Here is a 23,922-nt window from a genome sequence, read left to right on the forward strand (position 1 = left end):
TTTTTTGTAGGTGCCTTATACAGTAGTAGGCTATATCCTGTGCAGAATAACTGGCGCTTGTGCAGATCAGGGAGTGCGTGCGCGTCCCACAACTTTATTTGAACTTGGTAAGTTGCATGGACAGATCCAAATCTTGTCGTTATTGATTAATACAAGGACATTGGAAACTATTTGTAGACCTGTTGGCAAGGCATGTTTTTCGATTCAATTGTGAATGTAAAAGCTATGTAAACACGAATGTACAGTTAAGCAGTCCATATAATGCAACATGGCAACAAAGACTGATATTGTTTCTGATGTGCATCTTCGGCTTCTGCATTTCATGTCTGTCTTTTATTCGAGAATCAGCAATATATACCGCATTTTAACAAGCCTATTATTAATAGTTTTCTGCACATGAATTGGCTCCATGATGATTACATAGCAAACTCTGGCGACTTCCGTTAAATCACCGGCGTTAGTAATAGGAATATGCCTGCTTTAATAGATCGTCATCTTTCTTTAAACACCGAATACTATTTCCTTTTAATCAATTAGAGACTTTAAAAAATGCTGTAGGGCTATTTGCAGTAATGTGTTGAGTTGGTTGGGGCGTTGGCTGAAATATCATATGCAACATGCTGACTTGTGAAAATCTTCCTCCAAAATCTGTTTCTTATTAAGATTTTTCAGTGTAGGGATGGACCTCTGGGACTGAGGCATGTGGTGGCAGAAACATGCATCACCAAGATCAATTAAATGAATTCCTGTCCTCTCTCTCTCTATCTCTCTCTCTTTATGTCTCGCACTCATTCTCTCACCTCCTCTCTCCGTCTCTGTGTGTCTGTGTTTGTCTGGTTTAAAGTCCAATTGTGCTATCGGACAGATGTTGGCCCATAGAGCGCTTCTTTCAGCAGCTTTCCCGCTCCCAGAAAAGAGCTAACGTCAGAGGTCGCACGCAGAAAATTAATTACAATGAGCGCAGTGCTCCATAAAATCTTAATTTGCTCAGATTTCTGTATGGCTGCTATATAAAGCTGACTCTTATCCATCCTGTAAAATGGTAGGCAGTATACCCCAAAGATCTTGACACCTAGATAGTTTGTGTGTATGCATTGATATATAGGCTACTGTGCGTTTTTAAAATTGTATGTAGTTCTGTGCTTGAGCTGTTCTTGTCTAATGCTGTTCTGCATTATGTCATTCTGTATTATGTTTTATGTTTTGTGTGGACCTCAGGAAGAGTAGCTGCTGCTTTTGCAACAGCTAATGGGGATCCTAATAAAATACCAAAATACCTACAGTACCAGTCAAAAGTTTGGGCACACCTACTCATTCAAGGGTTTTTCTTTATTTTTCCTATTTTCTACAGTGAAGAATAATATTGAAGACATCAAAACTATGAAATAACACATATGAAAACATGTAGTAACCAAAAAAGTGTTAAACAAATCCAAATATATTTTAGAGTTTAGATTCTTCAATGTAGCCACCCTTTGCCTTGACAGCTTTGCACACTCTTGGCATTCTCTCAACCAGCTTCAACTGGGGTGCTTTTCCAACAGTCTTGAAGGACTCCCCACATATGCTGAACACTTTTCCTTCACTCTACGGTCTAACTCATCCCAAACCATCTCAATTGGGTTGAGGTCAGATGACTGTGGAGGCCAGGTCATCTGATGCAGGACTCCATCACTCTCCTTCTTGGTCAAATAGCCCTTACACAGCCTGAAGCTGTGTTGGATCATTGTCCTGTTGAAAACAAGTGACAGTCCCACTAAGTGCAAACCAGATGGGATGGCGTATCGCTGCAGAATGCTGTGGTATTCATGCTGGTTAAGTGTGCCTTGAATTCTAAATAAATCACTAACAGTCACCAGCAAAGCACCTCCTCCTCCATGCTTCACGGTGGGAAACACACATGCGGAGATCATCCGTTCACCTACTCTGCGTCTCACAAAGACATGTCGGTTGTAACAGAATCTCACATTTGGACTCATCAGACCAATGGCCAGATTTCCACCGGTCTGATGTCCATTGCTCGTGTTTCTTGGCCCAAGCAAGTCTCTTCTTCTTATTGGTGTCCTTCAGTAGTGGTTTCTTTGCAACAATTCGACCACGAAGGCTTGATTGACGCAGTCTCCTCTGAACAGTTGATGTTGAGATGTGTCTGTTACTTGAACTCTGTGAAACATTTATTTGGCCTGCAATTTCTGAGGCTGGTAACTCTAATGAACTTATCCACCGCAGCAAAGGTAACTCTGGGTCTTCCTTTCCTGTGGCTTTCCTCATTAGAGCCAGTTTCATCACAGCGCTTGTTTGTTTTTGCGACTGTACTTGAAAAACTTTCAAAGTTCTTGAAATGTTCCTGATTGACTGACCTTCATATCTTAAAGTAATGATGGACTGTCATTTCTCTTTGCTTATTTGAGCTGTTCTTGCCATAATATAGACATGGTATTTTACAAAATAGGGCTATCTTCTGTATACCACCCCTACCTTGTCACAACACAACTGATTTGCTCAAACGCATTAAGAATGCGTTCACTTTTAACAAGGCACACATGTTAATTGAAATGCATTCCAGGTGACTACATCATGAATCTGGTTGAGAGAATGCCAAGAGTGTGAAAAGCTGTCAAGGTTAACGGCGACTACTTTGAAGAATCCCAACTATAAAATATATTTGGATTAGTTTAACACTGTTTTGCTTACTACATGATTCCATATTTGTTATTTCATAGTTTTGATGTCTTCACTATTCTACAATGTAAAAATAAAGAAAAACCCTTGAATGAGTAGGTGTGTTAAAATTTTTGACTGGTACTGTATATCTTTACATACAGTGAGCTTCAAAAGTATTGGGACAGGGACACATTAGTTGTTGTTTTGGCTCTGTATCTCAAGGCCGTCGTTGGAAGGAGACCAAAGTGCAGCGTTGTGAGTGTACATTTCTCTTTTATTTAGTAAATGTCGCCAACAAAACAACAAATAAAAAACAACCGTGAAGCTTACAGGGCTATAGTGCCACTAACAAAGATAACCTCTCACCCTGAAGGGAAAAGGGCTACCTAAGTATGGTTCCCAATCAGAGACAACGATAAACAGCTGTCACTGATTGAGAACCATACCCGGCCAAAACATAGAAATACAAAATCATAGAAAACAAAAACATAGAATGCCCACCCCAAATCACACTCTGACCAAACCAAATAGAGACATAAAAAGGCTCTCTAAGGTCAGGGCGTGACACTGTACTCCAGCACTTCGGATTTGAAACGATACAATGACTATGAGATTAAAGTGCAGACTGTCAGCTTTAATTTGAGGGTATTTTTATCCATATTGGGTGAACCGTTTAGACATTACAGCACTTTTTATACATCGTCCCCCCCATTTTAGGGGACCAGAAGTATTGGGACAAATTCACTTCTACTGTATGTGTATCAAAGTAGTCAAAAGTTAGTATTTGGTCCCATATTCCTTTCACTCAATGATTAAATCAAGGTTGTGACTCTACAAACTTGTTGGATGCATTTGCTGTATGTTTTGGTTGTGCGAAAATGTATCCACTCACTACTGTAAATTGCTCTGGATAAGAGCATCCGCTAAGTTACTAAAATGTAAATGTAAATGTTTCAGATTATTTTGTGCCCAATAGAAATGAATGGTAAATCATGTATTGTGTCATTTTGGAGTCACTTTTAATGCAAATAAGAATTGAATATGTTTCTAACCACTTTTACATTCATGTGGATGCTACCACGATTACCGATATTCCTGAATGAGTCGTGAATAATGATGAGTGAGAAAGTTACAGACGCACCAGTGTAGGCTAGCTACATCAGTCTAGCTTTTCTACCTGGAACACGAGCTAGATCACACTTTGCTCAATGAATAATATTTATTAGAACCATGGAGGATGCTACCCTTACACGGGGAGAACCGAGCAGGTCTGACACACCCGTGTCCATGCTGGGCTATGATAGCAGGCATAGACAAACACCACATGTGCATCACCTGCTTGGGGTTTGAGCACGCTAATGCAACACTCACTAACCCTGATTCCGGCGTACAGCAGTGTAAAGTACTTGAGTAAAAATACTTTAAAGTACTTAAGTAATTTCTTTGGGTATCTGTACTTTACTATTCATATTATTTACACCTTTTACTTCACTACAGTCCTAAGGAAAATAAAATAAATATTTTTTATTCCATACATTTTCCCTGACACGCGAAAGTGCTTGTTATATTTTGAATGCTTAACATGACATGAATATGGTCCAGTTCACGCACTTATCAAGAGAACATCCCTGCTCCTCTCCATCAAGGGGAAGCAACTACTCCCAGTGGTCCCAGCTTGCGTGGCGGAAACCCAACTCAACTGGGACAAGCACTTGTCCAGCAAGGTCCAAACCAGGCACTTTGATAGGCCTTGGCAAGCTGCCGGTGGTCGAGCCGTCATTGGCTAGCCACCTCAACCCCAGTTTCTCTTCTATGACCGCCACTGCTCTCCCTGGGAAGACGGAGCGCTTCACAGTCTCCATATTCAAAAAAGTTTACGTATTTGCGGCACGTCCAGTACAGGCGTTGAACGTAACATCCCTACTGTTGGCTTACCAGGCAGATTTGTTACAAGAGATGGGCAATCTCTTAATCAAAGACAGCCAAACCAGGACCTATGGGACGAGATCTGCATCATTGCAGATCTCAATCTCCGGGCAACCAGAGGCGCCATCCAAGGCTGTGGGCGTGCCATGATCCTTGGGGTGCTGGGGGAGAGAGCCTTGTGGCTCAACTTGTCCTACCTCACAGACGGGAAAAGGGCAGATTTCCTCTGTTTGGACCTTCAGTCGCCACCATGCGGCAGAAGTGTGAACTTCGCAGTAAGGAAGGCGAGTGCCCCGCTGACCTGGGTACCGTGACAACCCGGTGTCCCCCTCCACGAGCCAAGGCTTCGCGGCACGGAGAGGGCAATTTGCTTGCCCCATCCTGGACATACGGGTCCTCAACTTCTTTCTGAGACATGTTCTCTCGCTCCATTCACCGAGGTGACTGGTTTACATCAGTCGACATGCAGGACACTTAAGTATTCAGTCAACTCAGGAGGTTTCTCAGGTTTGCCTTTTGTTCCATTCGGGCTAGCCCTGGCTCCCCTGACGTTCAGCGAGTGTGTAGAGGTAGCTCTAGCTCTTCCTAGATCGTCGATTACCTGCTTGGCTTCCCTACGCAGGAGCAAGAGGTACGTGACACGGCTTCCCTTGTAACCCACCAAACCGAGTTAAGGTCCAAGATCAACCAGAAAAAGAGCTGTTTGGTGCCCACACAGAGAATAGAATACCTAGGCATCAAGTTGGGTTCTCTCTCTTATCGAGCTACTCTTGGACGACCACATCACGTTGTTCCCGACAGTGCCTCTACCTGTTCAACAAGGTGCACTCGGTCACACTCAGAACATGTCTCCTAGCGCTGCGGTCTGCACAGGTCATCACCGGGGGCAAACTACCTGCCCTTCGGGACACCTACAGCACCTGGTGTCACAGGAAGGCCATAAAGAGCATCAAGGACAACAACACCCCGAGCCACGGGCCTGTTCACCCCGCTATCATCCAGAAGGCGGGGTCAGTACAGGTGCATCAAAGCTGGGACGGAGAGACTGGAAAACAGCGTTTATCTCAAGGCCATCAGACTGTTAAATAGCCATCACTAGCACAGAGACGCTGCTGCATGCATACAGACTTGATATCATTGGCCACTTTAATAAATGGAACACTAGTCACTTTGATAATGTCACTTTAACAATGTCTACACCAATACAGCTGTGGTGACATATCTTGCATTACTCATCTCATATGCATATACTGTATTCTATACTATCTACTGTATCTTAGTCTATGCCTTTCTGCCATTGCTCATCCATATATTTATATATTCTTAATTCCATTCCTTTACTTAGATTTGTGCGTATTAGGTATTTGTTGTGAAATTGTTGGATATTACTTGTTAGATATTGCTGCACTGTCGGAACTAGAAGCACAAGCATTTCGCTACATCTGCTAAACACGTGTATGTGACCAATAGAATTAGATTTTATTTGATGGCGTCCACCATCTCACTAGTACAGCTAAGATTACTGAGAATGAGAGACTCCCAGCGTTGGTTATCTGCCCATTGCCCGTGTCCATGACAGCACCTTGATTGAAAGATAACGTTGAGCACAGATTGTGGTTCATTCCCTAATACACTTTCTGCCCTTTCTTCGAAACTGTCACATCCTTGTCAAGACAGAAAATACGGCTGTGGTGACATACATCAACCAACAGGGTGGAACTTGCTCTCTGCATCTACACAGACTAGCTGTCAGGATTATTCTGTTGAGCAACGCATACCTCAAATCAAATGTTATTTGTCACGTGCCGAATACAACAGGTGTAGACCATACAGTGAAATGCTTACTTACAAGCCCTTAAAGAAAAATTCACGTCCTTGGTCTACTTAATTTAGGGACGGACTAGTTGTCCAGAGGGAATCCCCTTTACGGGGATTGGAGACTCCATCCCCAGATGGTGAACCAGATCTGGGAGAGATATGATATAGCCACCATAGATCTCTTCGCATCGCACAAAGATATGCGCTGTCCGTTGTTCTTTGCAATAGCAGGATACGCACCACTGGGATTGGACACGTTGGCTCTACTCCTTTCCTCCTCTATGCTTGATACTCCCCACCCTGAACAGAGTGATGGAACAATGATTATTCCTAATCTTGGTAGCCCCTCGATGGCCAGGCAGGCTCTGGTTAGCAGAGATCATTCTTCTGCTTTACGACAATCCCTGGCAACTACCATTACGAATTGAGAGATTTTCCATCCTCACCTAGGAACCATGGCCCTCTGGGCCAGGCCCGTGACAGGAGAAATCTGAATGCAACAGGCTGGACTCTCAGAGTCACTGAGACTATACAGTGCCAGAGCCACTTCTACACCCTCACTGTCTGGAAACATGTCGTGGGACCGAAAACAGATTATTCCTTACCAATGCTCTGTATCCGAGGTTTAATGCTTCTTGCAGAACCTTTTGGACAGAGTGAAGGCTTTATCCAATGTTAAAGTCTAACTAGCTGCTATCTCATGTAGGCTTCGACATTAACAGAATAGGGAAACACCTTCTGTTATGTTACGCTTACCCCCATTCTCCAGGCCTTTAGCCCCATCTTGGGATCTGTCTATTGTGCTTGAGGCAATTCCACAGCAACCTTTTGAGCCTCTGGAAGGTTTGGAGTTGAAATATCTCTCCTTCAAAACATCTTTGCTGATTGCCCTTACATCTGCAAAGCGAGTGAGTAAGCTACACGCACTGTCAGTCCACCACTCGTGCCTAAAGTTTATCCAAGGTAACATTTACTCAATGCCGCCATTACACCTGAGGTCCGTTTCAATTGCAATTGTCTCGCCTTAGAGCTTATGGCTTTCCACCCACCGCCCTTGACTTCTACAGAAGAAGGAGTGGTGATGATGTTGGGACTACCCTGGCTTCGGAGAACAAATCTGTCATTCTGCCCCTGAACAGGCAGTTAACCCACTGTTCCCAGGCCGTCATTGAAAATAAGAATCTGTTCTTAACTGACTTGCCTGGTTAAATAAATGTAAAATTAAAAAATAAATACGGGAGTTAGCCATATCCCATTGTGAGAATGCTTTTCATTGACTACAGCTCAGCGTTCAACAGCATAGTGTCCATAAAGCTCATCAGTAAGCAAAGGATCCTGGGACTAAACACCTCCCTCTGCAACTGGATCCTGGACTTCCTGACAGGCCGTCTCCAGGTGGTAAGGGTCACATCTTCCACGCTGATCCTCAACACAGGGCCCCTCAGGGGTGCGTGCTCAGTCCCCTCCTGTACTCCCTGTTCACCCACGACTGCGTGGCCAAGCACAACGTCAACACCATCATTAAGTTTGCTGACAACACAACGGTGGTAGGCCTGATCACATACAACGATGAGACGGCCTATAGGGAGGAGGTCAGAGACCTGGCAGTGTGGTGCCAGGACAACAACCTTTCGCTCAACGTGAGCAAGACAAAGGACTACAGGAAAAGGATGGCCGAACACACCCCCATTCAAATTGAAGGGGCTGTAGTGGAGCGGGTTGAGAGTTTCAAGTTCCTTGGTGTCCACATCACCAACAAACTATTATGGTCCAAACACACCAAGACAGTCGTGAAGAGGGCCCGACAACGCCTTTTCCCACTCAGGAGACTGAAAAGATTTGGCATGGGTCCCCAGATCCTCAAAAACTTGCATCACTGCCTGGTATGGCAACTGCTCGGCCGACCGTAAGGAGCTACAGTGGGTTGTGCACACAGCCCAGTACACACTGGGGCCAAGCTTCCTGCCATCCAGGACCTATATACTAGGCGGTGTCAGAGGAAAGCCCCAAAAATTGTCAAAGACTCCAGTCACCCGAGTCATGGACTGTTTAATAAATCTTTTCTTAACTCTTATTTTCTTAAAACGGCATTGCAGGCTTGTAAGTAAGTATTTCACGGTAAGGTCTACACCTGTTGTATTTAGCGCACGAGACAAATTAAATGTGATTTGATTTGAGCGTCAGACATCGAAGCGAGTATTTGCGTAACCCCGGTTCTACGATAATAGGAGTAGATGTCTCACCGCATTTCCATGCTCGAAAGAGCGCAAGGAACAGAGGCACGCTTGAGAATGACCAGTGGATGGGCGAGTGGCGTCTTATTCGGAGGAGAGGGGCTCACCTCATTCGCCACTCACCTTGTCTGTCTCCAACAGACATTGTGTGAGTCATTACTCGAGCCATAAGTGATCCACTGAGTGAATCCGATTGTGAGACATCTCACTCACATTATCGTGGAACCAGGGTTATGCAAGTAACCCCAAGGTTTTGTTAGCTGTTTAGTGTCTGCTCTTTTCTGTACAACCTAACTTCTCAGTTACCGAGCTACTGAGTTCAGGTGAGCTCTTTAGGGAAAGAGGTACTGAGAGAGAGCAAGAGAGACCGAGAGAGGGGGGCATACATTGCCTGTTTTGGCCTACTTTCAACCTTTTTACAAGTATCTGTGAAAGTGATCATAACGTATGACTCACACCCTTGTAAAATGCCCATGTTGGTCGGTGTCAGTCAGCTGCTGATAGATATCTGGCTCATGTCTAGTAAAAGTGTATTGCTGGAAGGATAGTGTGTACTTGTGTGTGAACTAGACTATAGGCAGTTTCTGAGAATAGTTCGGCAGTTTTTGCAGACTGTTGACAGCTTGAAGCAGACTGTGCCACCAGTCTACCAGACGTCCTGTTTCTCAGCTTTTCTCCACATTCTTTAGTGATATGATCATGCCAACATACCAGAACCCTACAATGCTTCCCCAGCTGCTGAATTGTCTTCTCTCTGTTTGTGTGTGTGTGTGTGTGTGTGTGTGTGTGTGTGTGTGTGTGTGTGTGTGTGTGTGTGTGTGTGTGTGTGTGTGTGTGTGTCTGAAAGCTGTTTGAACCACAGGATGATGTCATTGTCCCAATTCTAATTAGGTCTCCCTCATCTGTGCCACTGGTTAGGGTGAGGTAAAGCACCAAACCCTTTTCCATGGCCAGAGGGATAAAAACAACTTTACTATAGAGAGAGAGGGAGGGGGAGAGAGGCCACAAGGCAGTATATGGCTTGCCAACCACTTTGGAATTTCCGTAGAGTCCCGTGGCTCATGCGTATCCCCTGCTGAGAGAGACCTGGCCACAGATGCTCTGGTTTTGCCGTGTCCCCTCTTTGGCTGTAGCCCTTCACACATACCCAACCAGGATCCAGATGCTGGCACGAGATGTCAGAGAAGCAAGAGTCTACCGCTCTGTTTCCAAATAACTCTTATCGTTTCCATGGAGATTAGATCAATTCAGATAAAAGAAGTTTGCTTACCTCTGATGTCATCGTCAGAGTCATTGTTAAGTTCCTGTGCGTACGTGTCTGCATTTGTCGAGGATTGGCCAGAAAACAGTGATGATAGCATGCAGCACAGAGCAGAATGACTGGCCTATGAATGGCGGTCATTGTTCTGAGTAGCTCAAGTTACCTCTGACTGCCAAACCACCCGGGCTACAGATAATGGTGGTGGTGGCTCACTCAGAGATAAAGAAAAGTCATTGACTTCTTTCATTTCAATGTTCTCATTGGTCATACCTTAACATAGATGCCAGTTCTCCTTTTTTTCTGGGGGGGATAAAAGCAACATAAGAGGAGGGGGAAATGTACATAACGTCACGTGTGTCTATGAAAGAGAGAGAGCAAGAGATGGGGGGTAAAAGCAACATAAGAGGAGGGGGAAATGTACATAACGTCACGTGTGTCTATGAAAGAGAGAGAGCAAGAGATGGGGGGTAAAAGCAACATAAGAGGAGGGGAAATGTAGATAACGTCACGTGTGTCTATGAAAGAGAGAGAGCAAGAGATGGGGGGGGTAAAAGCAACATAAGAGGAGGGGGAAATGTAGATAACGTCACGTGTGTCTATGAAAGAGAGAGAGCAAGAGATGGGGGGTAAAAGCAACATAAGAGGAGGGGGAAATGTAGATAACGTCACGTGTGTCTATGAAGAGAGAGAGCAAGAGATGGGGGGTAAAAGCAACATAAGAGGAGGGGGAAATGTAGATAACGTCACGTGTGTCTATGAAAGAGAGAGAGCAAGAGATGGGGGGTAAAAGCAACATAAGAGGAGGGGAAATGTAGATAACGTCACGTGTGTCTATGAAAGAGAGAGAGCAAGAGATGGGGGGTAAAAGCAACATAAGAGGAGGGGGAAATGTAGATAACGTCACGTGTGTCTATGAAAGAGAGAGAGCAAGAGATGGGGGGTAAAAGCAACATAAGAGGAGGGGGAAATGTAGATAACGTCACATGTGTATGAAAGAGAGAGAGCAAGAGATGGGGGGTAAAAGCAACATAAGAGGAGGGGGAAATGTAGATAACGTCACGTGTGTCTATGAAAGAGAGAGAGCAAGAGATGGGGGGTAAAAGCAACATAAGAGGAGGGGAAATGTAGATAACGTCACGTGTGTCTATGAAAGAGAGAGAGCAAGAGATGGGGGGTAAAAGCAACATAAGAGGAGGGGGAAATGTAGATAACGTCACGTGTGTCTATGAAAGAGAGAGAGCAAGAGATGGGGGGTAAAAGCAACATAAGAGGAGGGGAAATGTAGATAACGTCACGTGTGTCTATGAAAGAGAGAGAGCAAGAGATGGGGGGTAAAAGCAACATAAGAGGAGGGGGAAATGTAGATAACGTCATCACGTGTGTCTATGAAAGAGAGAGAGCAAGAGATGGGGGGTAAAAGCAACATAAGAGGAGGGGGAAATGTAGATAACGTCACGTGTGTCTATGAAAGAGAGAGAGCAAGAGATGGGGGGGGTAAAAGCAACATAAGAGGAGGGGGAAATGTAGATAACGTCACGTGTGTCTATGAAAGAGAGAGAGCAAGAGATGGGGGGTAAAAGCAACATGAGAGGAGGGGGAAATGTAGATAACGTCACGTGTGTACGAAAGAGAGAGAGCAAGAGATGGGGGGTAAAAGCAACATAAGAGGAGGGGGAAATGTAGATAACGTCACGTGTGTCTATGAAAAGAGAGAGCAAGAGATGGGGGGGGTAAAAGCAACATAAGAGGAGGGGGAAATGTAGATAACGTCACGTGTGTCTATGAAAGAGAGAGAGCAAGAGATGGGGGGTAAAAGCAACATAAGAGGAGGGGGAAATGTAGATAACGTCACGTGTGTCTATGAAAGAGAGAGAGCAAGAGATGGGGGGTAAAAGCAACATAAGAGGAGGGGGAAATGTAGATAACGTCACGTGTGTCTATGAAAGAGAGAGAGCAAGAGATGGGGGGTAAAAGCAACATAAGAGGAGGGGGAAATGTAGATAATGTCACGTGTGTCTATGAAAGAGAGAGAGCAAGAGATGGGGGGTAAAAGCAACATAAGAGGAGGGGGAAATGTAGATAACGTCACGTGTGTATGAAAGAGAGAGAGCAAGAGATGGGGGGTAAAAGCAACATAAGAGGAGGGGGAAATGTAGATAACGTCACGTGTGTCTATGAAAGAGAGAGAGCAAGAGATGGGGGGGGGTAAAAGCAACATAAGAGGAGGGGGAAATGTAGATAACGTCACGTGTGTCTATGAAAGAGAGAGAGCAAGAGATGGGGGGGTGCGCGATGGTGGAATAGAAGGGTAAAAAATAAGGATTTCAACCGAGGAAGTGAAGAAGAGAAAAGACAGAGAAGGTGTGGGTTGGCCTCGGCTGTCAACTCAACAGAAGATACATTCGATTATGGAAACTTTCTGTGGGCACTGGCCCCTCTCGTTTTTGTTTTCGCATGTGCTTAAGTGATGCGTCAGTCTTTTACAGGTTACTACGGGAGATGAGGAGATGGTAGGGAAGATATTTAGAGACAACATGGGACATGAATGAGCTCCAATTTGGTTTGTGCATTCGGACTGTCGTAAAATGTCACTGTCTGAAATATGCTAGTGCAGTGAAAATGGCCGGGCTATTTGAGTCTGTGGTCAGGTCTAAGGAAGTGGCAGACATTCCCTGGGTTCTGACTGCTTTACACTGCACTTACAACAACAAGCTCTTTAACACGATTTTCATTTTTCAAACACCATCGGTTCATTATTGTAAGTGTTTGCACACAGCATATGGATTTTGTTGTGTTAAACATGCATATTCCTGTCCTAGCAACAATGGAATAACCGTACACATTGTAATAGATGAACGTAAGAGTCTAGTTTTTGTGTGCTGTGGGTCCTTAGTACCTCTTCTGCTTCACAGAGGGGGTCCAAAGGGAGGGTACGCTCACTGGGTCTGTCAAATAGCTGTGTCAACAGTCCAGGTCTCACCACATTCATACCAGGCATTCCTTCATGTGCACACCTCCCTGCACAAACATACTGTTCACACGCACGAACGCATGTTCACACACATACACACTCACACCTAGTACATGCAGAAGAACATGCTGATATAGTAAAAAAGGTGTGTGTAGGCTATAATCAGTCTCCGTTGTTTAGGTTCCACTCATTTTACATATGGATTTGATTTATTTTCGGTCATCCTAACCCTACCATCAGGGATCTATTTGTGATCTATGGCAGGGCACGTGGTGATTTTCTCCAGACCTTTTTATGCCCTTTCAACCAGTCACAGTTCATTCTCCGTTTTACAACATCCCTGCCGGTCATATTAGTTGAAGATAAGCATAATGTGAGGAACATGCACAGTCTACCTCTTGTTTGCTGTGATTACACAGCAAAGCAACCGGGCTCCAACCCAGTTCAATGTTCTCCCTTGTTAAAAGATGTTGAACAAATAGCATCTTATAGCACCTTGAGTAAATATTACGGCATGGTTTCCCCGGCAACGGTTTCGATTGAATAGTGTTCCGTCTCTCCTTGTTCACAGTTCACTTCTTTCATTCCCTCATATCGTTAGAGCTACACTACTAGAGCTACGCTGTCCCTCTGTGGCAACAAGAAGTAATGCAAGTGGCCAAGTAATCAGATTACCACATCTGATAGCTTTCCATTGTATTGATGTACTCTGCAGGACTTACACCGTTTTACTCTGACGACAGCTCCTGAAACATACCACTTGTGGTAAACAGAGCAACAGCTCAGTATGCCCTCTACGCCTGTGTGTTTTCCAGGTGTTTGCTGCCCTGCTGTTGATGTTGCCATGGCGGACAGTATGAACTGTAAATACTGCCGGGAGGACCTGAGTGGGAAGAAGTACGTTCAACAGGAGGAGAAGCCTGTCTGTGTCCGATGCCATGACAAGTTCTGTGCCAACAACTGCACTGAGTGCCGCCGTCCTATTGGCATCGACTCCAAGGTGTGTGTGTGTGTGTGTGTGTGTGTGTGTGTGTGTGTGTGTGTGTTCAGTGACACCTCCCATGTCTTATATACTGCCATGAAATGTATTTTACGTATTACATGTGTTATGTTTTATTGTGTGTTTCCATATGGGTTTGTTTATACCTGCACACTGTCAGCACGTGTTTTCATGACTGCAGACTGTCTGTCTAGACTTGTTTATGAGTGCACACTGTCTACACAGCAGTTGAGGGAGAAAACCATTCTGCTCCTCCCTTCCTAAAGATAAAAACTTAAACAGGAAGTACCCGTGTAAGGACTGTTCAACTTTGGTCTGACCAATCGGAATCTATGCTTCAGGATTGTTTTTTCAATTGTCACGTTCTGACCTTAGTTCCTTTGTTATGTCTTTGTTATAGTATGGTCAGGGCGTGAGTTGGGTGGGTTGTCTATGTTCCGTGTTCTATGTTGTGTTTTGCGTTTGGCCTGGTATGGTTCTCAATCAGAGGCAGGTGTCGTCCGTTGTCTCTGATTGAGAATCATACTTAGGTAGCCTTTTCCCACTTGTGTTTCGTGGGTGTTTATTTTCTGTGTCTGTGTGTTCCACACGGAACTGTTTCGGTTAGTTATTTCACGTGTCGTTTATTGTTTTGTTTCAGTGTTCGCTTGTTTTAATAAAGAGCATGAACACGTACCACGCTGCGCATTGGTCCTCCGATCCTTACTACTACTCCTCGTCAGTAGTAGGAGCCGACGTGAGAAAGATATTTAAACGTGTTAACCCTTGCAAGGCTGCCGGCCCAGACGGCATCCCTGGCCGCGTCCTCAGAGCATATGCAGACTAGCTGGCTGGAGTGTTTACAGACATATTCAATCTCTCCCTATCCCAGTCTGTTGTCCCTATTTTCTTCAAGCTGTTCACCATAGATTCTGTTCCCTCATCACTAAGCTCGGGGCCCTTGGTCTGAACACCTCCCTGTGCATCTGGGTCCTGGACTTACTGACAGGCTGACCCCAGGTGGTGATGGTAGGCAACAACAAGTCCACTATTCTGATCCTCAACACGGGGGCCCCACAAGGGAGCGTGCTCAGCCCCCTCCTGTATTCCCTGTTCATCCATGACTGCATAGCCACTCAATCATAAAGTTTTCAGACAACACAATAGTGCTAGGCCTGATTACCAACAATGATAAGACAGTCTACAAGGAGGAGGTGAGGGCCCCTAAGACACTCATGAACTTCTACAGATGCACCATTGAGAGCATCCTGTTGCGCCATGTCATCGCCTGGTACGGCAAATGCACCGTCCACAACCGCAAGGCTCTCCGGAGGGGTGTGTGGTCAGCCCAACGCATCTCCGGGGACACACTGCCTGCCCTCCAGGACATCAACAGCACCCGGTGTCCCAGGAAGGCCAGGAAAATCAGCAAGGTCCTCAGCCACCAAGCCACAGCCTGTTCACGGCCTGTTAACAGGCGCATCAAAGCTGGGACTGAGAGACTGATAAACAGCTTCCATCTACAGGCCATCAGATGGTTAAATAGTCATCACTAGCCGGCCTCTGCCCAGTACACTGCCCTCAACTTTAGTCACTGTTACTACCACCCAGTACTCTACCCTGCACCTTAAAGACTGCTGCCTATGTCAAATGAAATCAAATGTATTTATATAGCCCTTCTTACATCAGCTGATATCTCAAAGTGCTGTACAGAAACCCAGCCTAAAACCCCAAACAGCAAGCAATGCAGTTGTAGAAGCACAGTGGCTAGGAAAAACTCCCTAGAAAGGCCAAAACTTAGGAAGAAACCTAGAGAAGAACCAGGCTATGAGGGGTGCAGTCCTCTTCTGGCTGTGCCGGGTGGAGATTATAACAGAACATGGCCAAGATGTTCAAATGTTCATAAATGACCAGCATGATCAAATAATAATACAATAATCACAGTAGTTGTCGAGGGTGCAGCAAATCAGCACCTCAGGGGTAAATGTCAGTTGGCTTTTCATAGCCGATCATTCAGAGTATCTCTACCGCTCCTGCTGTCTCTAGAGAGTTGAAAACAGCAGGTCTGGGACAGGTAGCACGTCCGGTGAACAGGTCAAATCAAATGTTATTAGTCACACATGAAAGGCTTACTTACAAGCCCCTAACCAACAATGCAGTTTAAAAAATATGAATAAGAATAAGAAATAAAAGGAACAAGTCATTAAAGAGCAGCAGTAAAATAACAATAGCGAGACTATATACAGGGGGTACTGGTACAGAGTCAATGGGGTCACCTGTTAGTCGAGGTAATTGAGGTAATATGTACATGTAGGTAGAGTTATTTAAGTGACTATGCATAGATAATAACAGAAAGTGTCATCGGCCAACTTAATGATGGTGTTGGAGTCGTACCTGGACGTGCAGTCATGAGTGAACAGGGAGTAAAAGAGGGGGCCGAGCACGCACCTCTGAGGGGCCCTTGTGTTGAGGATCAGCATGGCGGATGTGTTGTTACCTACCCTTACCACCTGGGGGCGGCCCGTCAGGAAGTCCAGGATCCAGTGTTTAGTTGTTTAGTCCCAGGGTCCTTAGCTCATTGATGAGCTTTGAGGGCACTATGGTGTTGAACACTGAGCTGTAGTCAATGAATAGCATTCTCACATAGGTGTTCCTTTTGTCCAGGTGGGAAAGGGCAGTGTGGAGTGCAATAGAGATAGCATCATTGGATCTGTTAGGGCGGTATGCAAATTGATGTGGGTATAGGGTTTCTGGGATAATGGTGTTGATGTGAACCATGGCCAGCCTTTCAAAGCACTTCATGGCAACAGACGTGAGTGCTACGTGTCGGTAGTCATTTAGGCAGGTTACCTTAGTGTTCTGCTTAAAACATGTTGGTATTACAGACTCAGACAGGGAGAGGTTGAAAATGTCAGTGAAGACACTTGCCAGTTGGTCAGCGCATGCTCACAGTACATGTCCTTGTAATCCATCTGGCTCTGCGGCCTTGCGAATGTTGACCTATTTAAAGGACTTACTCACATCGGCTGCGAAGAGTGTGATTACACAGTTGTCCAGAACAGCTGGTACTCTCATGCATGTTTCAGTGTTATTTGCCTCGAAGCGAGCATAGTAGTAGTTTAGCTAGTCTGGTAGGCTTGTGTCACTGGGCAGCTCTCGACTGTGCTTCCCTTCGTAGTCTGTAATGATTCGTCGGAGGGCATAGCGGGGTTGCTTTTAAGTTTCCGGGTTAGAGTCCCACTCCTTGAAAGCGGCAGCTCTAGCCTTTAGCTCAGTGCGGATGTTGCCTGTAATCCATGGGGTATGTACGTACGGTCACTGTGAGGACAACGTCATTGATGCATGTCTCAGTGCCATCAGAGGAATCCCGGAACATATTCCAGTCTGTGCTAGCAACACAGAACTGTAGCTTAGCATCTGTTTCATCTGACCAGTTATTTATTGACCAAGTCACTGGTGCTTCCTGCTTTAATTTTTGTTTGTAAGCAGGAATCAGGAGGATAGAATTATGGTCAGATTTGCCAAATGGAGGGCGAGGGAGAGCTTTGTACGCTTCTCTGTGTGTGGAGTAAATGTGGTCTATTGTTCTTTTCCCCTCTGGATGCACATTTAACATGCTGATAGAAATTTGGTAAAACGGATTTAAGTTTCCCCGCATTAAATTCCCCGGCCACTAGGAGCGCCGACTCTGGATGAGCTTCTTCCTGTTTGCGTAATTATTATTATTAGATTTTTTTTACCGTTATTTAGCTAGGCAAGTCAGTTAAGAACAAATACTTATTTTCAATGACGCCCTAGGAACAGTGGGTTAACTGCCTGTTCAGGGGCAGAACGACAGATCAGGGATTTAAACTTGCAACATTCCGGTTACTAGTCCAACGCTCTAACCACTAGGCTACCCTGCCGCCCCAATACAGATCATTGAGTGCGGTCTTAGTGCCAGCATCGATCTGTGGTTGTATGCCGATACAGCGAATAACCAGACAGATGTGTGTTGATAATGTCGTCATTCAGCCACGACTCTGTGCAGCATAAGATATTACAGTTTTTAATGTCCCGTTGGTAGTTTAATTTTCTTCGTAGGTTATAGATTTTATTTTCCAATGATTGCACGTTAGCTAGTAGAACAGACGGCGGGGGGGAGGGGGGGAGTTATTCGATCGCCTACGAATTCTCAGAAGGCAGCCCGACCTCCTTCCTCTTTTTTCATCGTCTCTTCACCAAATGACGGGGATTTGGGCCTGTTCCCGGGAAAGCAGTATGTCGTTCACATCGGGCTTGTCTGGCTCGTTAAAGGGAAAAAAAGCTTCTGCCAGTTCTTGGTGAGTAATCGCTGTTCTGATGTCCAGAAGTTTTTTTTTAAAGTTACAAACAACACAAAAAAAACGAACTAAAAAACACATTTGGTTAGGAGCACGTAAAACATTAGCCATCTTCTCCGGCGTCTTGATACAATGTACATAGGCATTGAACACTGGTCTCTTCAACAATGTTTACATACTGTTTTACCCACTTTATATGTATAGTTGAAGTCGGACGTTTACATTCACCTTAGCCAAATATATTTAAACTATAGGATTGAGGTCAGGGCTTTGTGATGGCCACTCCAATACCTTGACTTTGTTGTCCTTATTAAGCCATTTTGCCACAACTTTGGAAGTATGCTTGAGGTCATTGTCCATTTGCAAGACCCAAGCTTTAACTTCCTGACTGATGTCTTGAGATGTTGCTTCAATATATCCACATAATTTTCCTTACTTATGATGCCACCTATTTTGTGAAGTTCACCAGTCCCTCCTGCAGCAAAGCACCCCCACAACATGATGCTGCCACCGCTGTTCTTCACGGTTGGGATGGTGTTCTTCGGCTTGCAAGCCTCCCCCTTTTTCCTCCAAACATAACGATGGTTATTATGGCCAAACAGTTCTATTTCTGTCATCAGACAAGAGGATATTTCTCCAAAAAGCACAATGTTTGTCCCCATGTGCAGTTGCAAATTGTAGTCTGCTTTTTTATGGCGGATTTGGAGCAGTGGCTTCTTCCTTGCTGAGCGGTTATGTCGATATAGGACTCATTTTACTGTTGATGTAGATACTTTTGTACCTGTTTCCTCCAGCATCTTCACAATGTCATTTACTGTTGTTCTGGGATTGATTTGCACTTTTCACACCAAAGTACGTTCATCTCTAGGAGACAGAACGCTTGAGCGGTATGACAGCTGCGTGGTCCCATGGTGTTTATACTTTCATACTATTGTTCGTACAGAACGTGGTACCTTCAGTTGTTTGGAAATTGCTCCCAAGGATGAACCAGACTTGTGGAGGTCTACAATTTTTTCCTTAGATTTTGTCTGATTTCTTTTGATTTTCCCATGATGTCAAGCAAAGAAGCAGTGAGTTTGAAGGTAGGCCTTGAAATACATCCACAGGTACACCTCCATTAGACTCAAATGATGTCAATTAGCCTATCAGAAACCAAGCCATGACATCATTTTCTGGAATTTTCCAAGCTGTTTAAAGGCACAGTCAACTTAGTGTATGTAAACTTCCGACCCACTGGAATTGTGATACAGTGAATTATAAGTGAAATAATCTGTCTGTAAACAATTGTTGGAAAAAATGCATGTCATGCATAAAGTCCATGTCCTAACCGACTTGCCAAAACTATAGTTTGTTAACAAGAAATTTGTGGAGTGGTTGAAAAACGAGTTTTAATGACTCCAACCTAAGTGTATGTAAACTTCCGACTTCAACTGTATATACTGTTTTCTAGTCAAGGCTCATCCTATATAACTACTGCTGCACACACCTTTTCTATTCATATACTGTCCATAATGTCTGTACACACCATCATATACATATATATTTATATTCCAGACTCTGACATTGCTCTTTGTGAAATGTTTCTATTTCTTAATTTGTTTCTTTTTATTTTGGGGGATTTATGTGTATTGTTTTGTAATTGTTTGGTATTACTGCACTGTTGAAGCTAGGAACATTAGCATTTCACTTCACCCGCGATAACGTCTGCAAAATATGTGTACGCAACCAATAACATTAGATTTGATTTGAAAACATTGACTTTCTTTCCCTCCTCCATTCCCTTTTTCTCTCTGCCTTCCTTCCTTCCTTCCTTCCTTCCTTCCTTCCTTCCTTCCTTCCTTCCTTCCTTCCTTCCTTCCTTCCTTCCTTCCTTCCTTCCTTCCTTCCTTCCTTCCTTCCTTCCTTCCTTCCTTCCTTCCTTCCTCCCTCCCTCCCTCCCTCCCTCCCTCCCTTCCTTCCTTCAGGAGTTGCAACATAAAGGCCGTTATTGGCACGCAGACTGCTTTCGCTGCTACAAGTGCTACAAGCCATTAGCCAAGGAGTCCTTCAGTGCTAAGGATGACCGCATCATGTGTGGCAAGTGCAGCTCCCGGGAGGATGCCCCTCGTTGTCACGCCTGCTACAAAGCCATTCTAGCCGGTAAGGGACACTATGGGCTAAGACTCACTGATTTGCGTTTGACATTAAATGAAGCTAGTGATATTTATGCCCTCTGTATGTTTCATTTCTTAGATGCTCTCCATCACGTGAACTTAGATTAGTAAACGCTTTCCTGAATTTCAGTTCAGTGGAAATGTGCAGTTCAAACAATAACAAAGTGGACACCCCACTACTGTTTTGATAAATAGCTGAGGGTTGGGTCTGGAGAAATGTAACCAGTTTCAAATGCATAGACAGAGCTATAGATGGAATGACTGACCATCCATAAAATTGATGTTTTGAGGCTATTCAGTACTTGTTTACAATGACATTATTTACAACCAAAGGAGTAAAACAAGCTTTTATTTTGGGTTCTGATGGGGTACGACAGTTGAACTAAGCTCATAAGTTCTATTCAGCAAGAATCAATCGGTATATACAGTCGTGGCCAAAAGTTTTGAGAATGACACAAATATTCATTTCCACAAAGTTTGCTGCTTCTGTGTCTTTAGATATTTTTGTCAGATGTTACTATGGAATACTGAAGTATAATTACAAGCATTTCACAAGTGTCAAATACTTTTATTGGCAATTACATGAAGTTGATGCAAAAAGAGTCAATATTTGCAGTGTTGACCTTTCTTTTTCAAGACCCCTGCCATCTGCCCTGGCATGCTGTCAATTAACTTCTGGGCCACATCCTGACTGATGGCAGCCCATTATTGCATAATCAATGATTGGAGTTTATCAGAATTTGTGGGTTTTTGTTTGTCCACCCGCCTCTTGAGGATTGACTACAAGTTCTCAATGGGATTAAGGTCTGGGGAGTTTCCTGGCCATGGACCCAAAATATCGATGTTTTGTTCCCCGAGCCACTTAGTTATCACTTTTTCCTTATGGCAAGGTGCTCCATCATGCTGGAAAAGGCATTGTTCGTCACCAAACTGTTCCTGGATGGTTGGGAGAAGTAGCTCTCTGAGGATGTGTTAGTACCATTCTTTATTCATGGCTGCGTTCTTAGGCAAAATTGTGAGTGAGCCCACTCCCTTGGCTGAGAAGCAACCCCACACATGAATGGTCTCAGGACGCTTTACTGTTGGTATGACACAGGACTGATGGTTGCGCTCACCTTGTCTTCTCCGGACAAGCTTTTTTCCGGATGCCCCAAACAATCGGAAAGGGGATTCATCAGAGAAAATGACTTTACCCCAGTCCTCAGCAGTCCAATCCATGTACGTTTTGCAGAATATCAGTCTGTCCCTGATGTTTTTCCTGGAGAGAAGTGTCTTCTTTGCTGCCCTTCTTGACACCAGGCACCAGGCCAAAAATCTTTGCCTCACTGTGCGTGCAGATGCACTCACACCTGCCTGCTGCCATTCCTGAGCAAGCTTTGTACTGGTGGTGCCCCGATCCCGCAGCTGAATCAACTTTAGGAGACTGTCCTGGTGCTTGCTGGACTTTCTTGGGCGCCCTGAAGCCTTCTTCACAACACTTGAACCGCTCTCCTTGAAGTTCTTGATGATCCAATAAATGGTTGATTAGGTGCAATCATACTGGCAGCAATATCCTTGCCTGTGAAGCCCCTTTTGTGCAAAGCAATGATGTCGACACGTGTTTCCTTGCAGGTAACCATGGTTGACAGAGGAAGAACAATGAATCTAAGCACCACTCTCCTTTTGAAGCTTCCAGTCTGTTATTCAAATTCAATCTGCATGACAGAGTGGTCTCCAGCCTTGTCCTCGTCAACACTCACACCTGTGTTAACGAGAGAATCACTGACATGATGTCAGCTGGTCCTTTTGTGGCAGGGCTGAAATGCAGTGGAATTTTTGGGGGGGGATTCAGTTCATGTGCATGGCAATGAGGGACTTTAGAAATGAATTGCAATTTATCTGATCACTCTTCATAACATTCTGGAGTACATGCAAATTGCCATCATACAAACTGAGGCAGCAGACTTTGTGAAAATTAATATTTGTGTCATTCTCAAAACGTTTGACCACGACTGTATATATATATATATCATTAATTCAAAAGTCAAAAAATGTATGTACCAATTGCAGATTGCCCCTTTAAACCATCATAGAGACTGATGTGTGTTTTTTTCTTTCCTAAAGGCTCTGAGAATGTGGAGTATAAAGGCAATGTGTGGCATGAGGACTGCTTCACCTGTTACCAGTGTAAAAAACCCATCCGCTCCCAAAGCTTCCTGACCAAAGGCACTGACATCTACTGTGGCCCTTGCCATGAGAAGAAGTTTGCTAAGACCTGTGTCAGCTGTAAGCAGGTAACATAAAGATTTCATTTTTTCAATGACCTCCAAATTCTTGGATATCATTGATGGATGTTCATTGTCAATAAGCCAATTGGACCAAAGTGGTTGATTTGAAACCAATGGTTCTCCTGTATAAAGGACATGACGATTCCCCTCTAAACTGACTTGACTCTCTGCGACCCCTGTCTAGACCATCACCTCCGGGGGAGTGAACTACCAGGAGAAGCCATGGCACTCAGAATGTTTTGTCTGCAGCTCCTGCCGAAAGCCTCTGTCTGGGACCCGCTTCACCTCCCACGAGGAGAAGGCTTTCTGTGTGGACTGCTACAAGACTACTGTAGCCAAGAAATGCAGTGGCTGCCAGAACCCCATAACAGGTCAATACACGCTCGCACACACACACGCTCGCACACCCACAGACGCACACACACAAGCACACACACACTCTCTCTCTCTAATGCCACTATTGAACGATTGTACACATTTGTAATTGTTTTTTTGTTTTTTTCTCGGTCCCATCCAGGTTTCGGCAAAGCCACCAATGTGGTGAACTACGAGGGCAGCTCGTGGCATGAGTACTGCTTCAACTGCAAGAAGTGTTCCCTGAGCCTGGCTAACAAGCGCTTTGTGGCCAACGGAGGGAACATCTTCTGCTCCGACTGTGCCAAGGACTGAGGTGAACTTGGAACAGAAACAGTGGGTCTGCTATGCCAGCTTTTCAGGGATGTGAAGCTGAAAGCAATTGTTTTACTTTTCATTTTACAGCGATAGCGAGGGATACAAATATTTGGCTGAAATCTGTGGATTCGGTGGGGTAATCGAGTATCTTCCTAAAGATTGGGGTCATGTTCTACAGGAGACATTTCAACCCTGGGGAACTTCAAAACCGTAGCTGTTAATTCAAAGGTCTTAAAGGGAAAAACAGTGTCCCAGAGAGATTGCTTAGCTAATAGTTATTGTGATGGGTAATTATAAGCACTTTAAATTAGTCACTTACCGTGCACAAAACCAATGAAAATATCTGAAAATCCAATATAATGAACTGCATGTCTGGTGTCTTGCATATGTGGGTCTGTAATCAGCAATAAACAAATATATTTCCACAAAGTTGTGTGATTTTCCTTTTTCTGTGTTCCCAAGCATTGGGAGGGACTCTGGTTTCTTTTGTCATGATCGTTGTAATTACATTGAATTGTCATATGTTGGGTTCAGTATATACTAGGTATAACATCCTTACTCAAATAAAAAGACAAAATCTCAGACCCATGGACAAATGCCTAATTTATCCAGCAACACAATACGTTTTACTGTACGGTTTGTGTGCCACCCAAAC

At 44.4% G+C, this 23,922-nt stretch overlaps 1 protein-coding gene across 1 annotated transcript; it reads left to right on the forward strand.

Moving 5' to 3' along the window:
* On the forward strand, positions 1-23,696 carry fhl1b (four and a half LIM domains 1b). The gene is made up of 6 exons (XM_029670225.2): positions 1-107; positions 13,690-13,874; positions 20,140-20,314; positions 22,432-22,601; positions 22,780-22,966; positions 23,113-23,696. The coding sequence occupies exons 2-6, from the start codon at positions 13,719-13,721 to the stop codon at positions 23,262-23,264; spliced, it is 840 nt and encodes a 279-aa protein (XP_029526085.1). The 5' UTR covers positions 1-107; positions 13,690-13,718; the 3' UTR covers positions 23,265-23,696.
* Positions 23,697-23,922: the final 226 nt, after the last annotated feature.

This window comes from Oncorhynchus nerka, linkage group LG10 (genome assembly GCF_034236695.1).
Source record: "Oncorhynchus nerka isolate Pitt River linkage group LG10, Oner_Uvic_2.0, whole genome shotgun sequence".
Taxonomy (NCBI): domain Eukaryota; kingdom Metazoa; phylum Chordata; class Actinopteri; order Salmoniformes; family Salmonidae; genus Oncorhynchus; species Oncorhynchus nerka.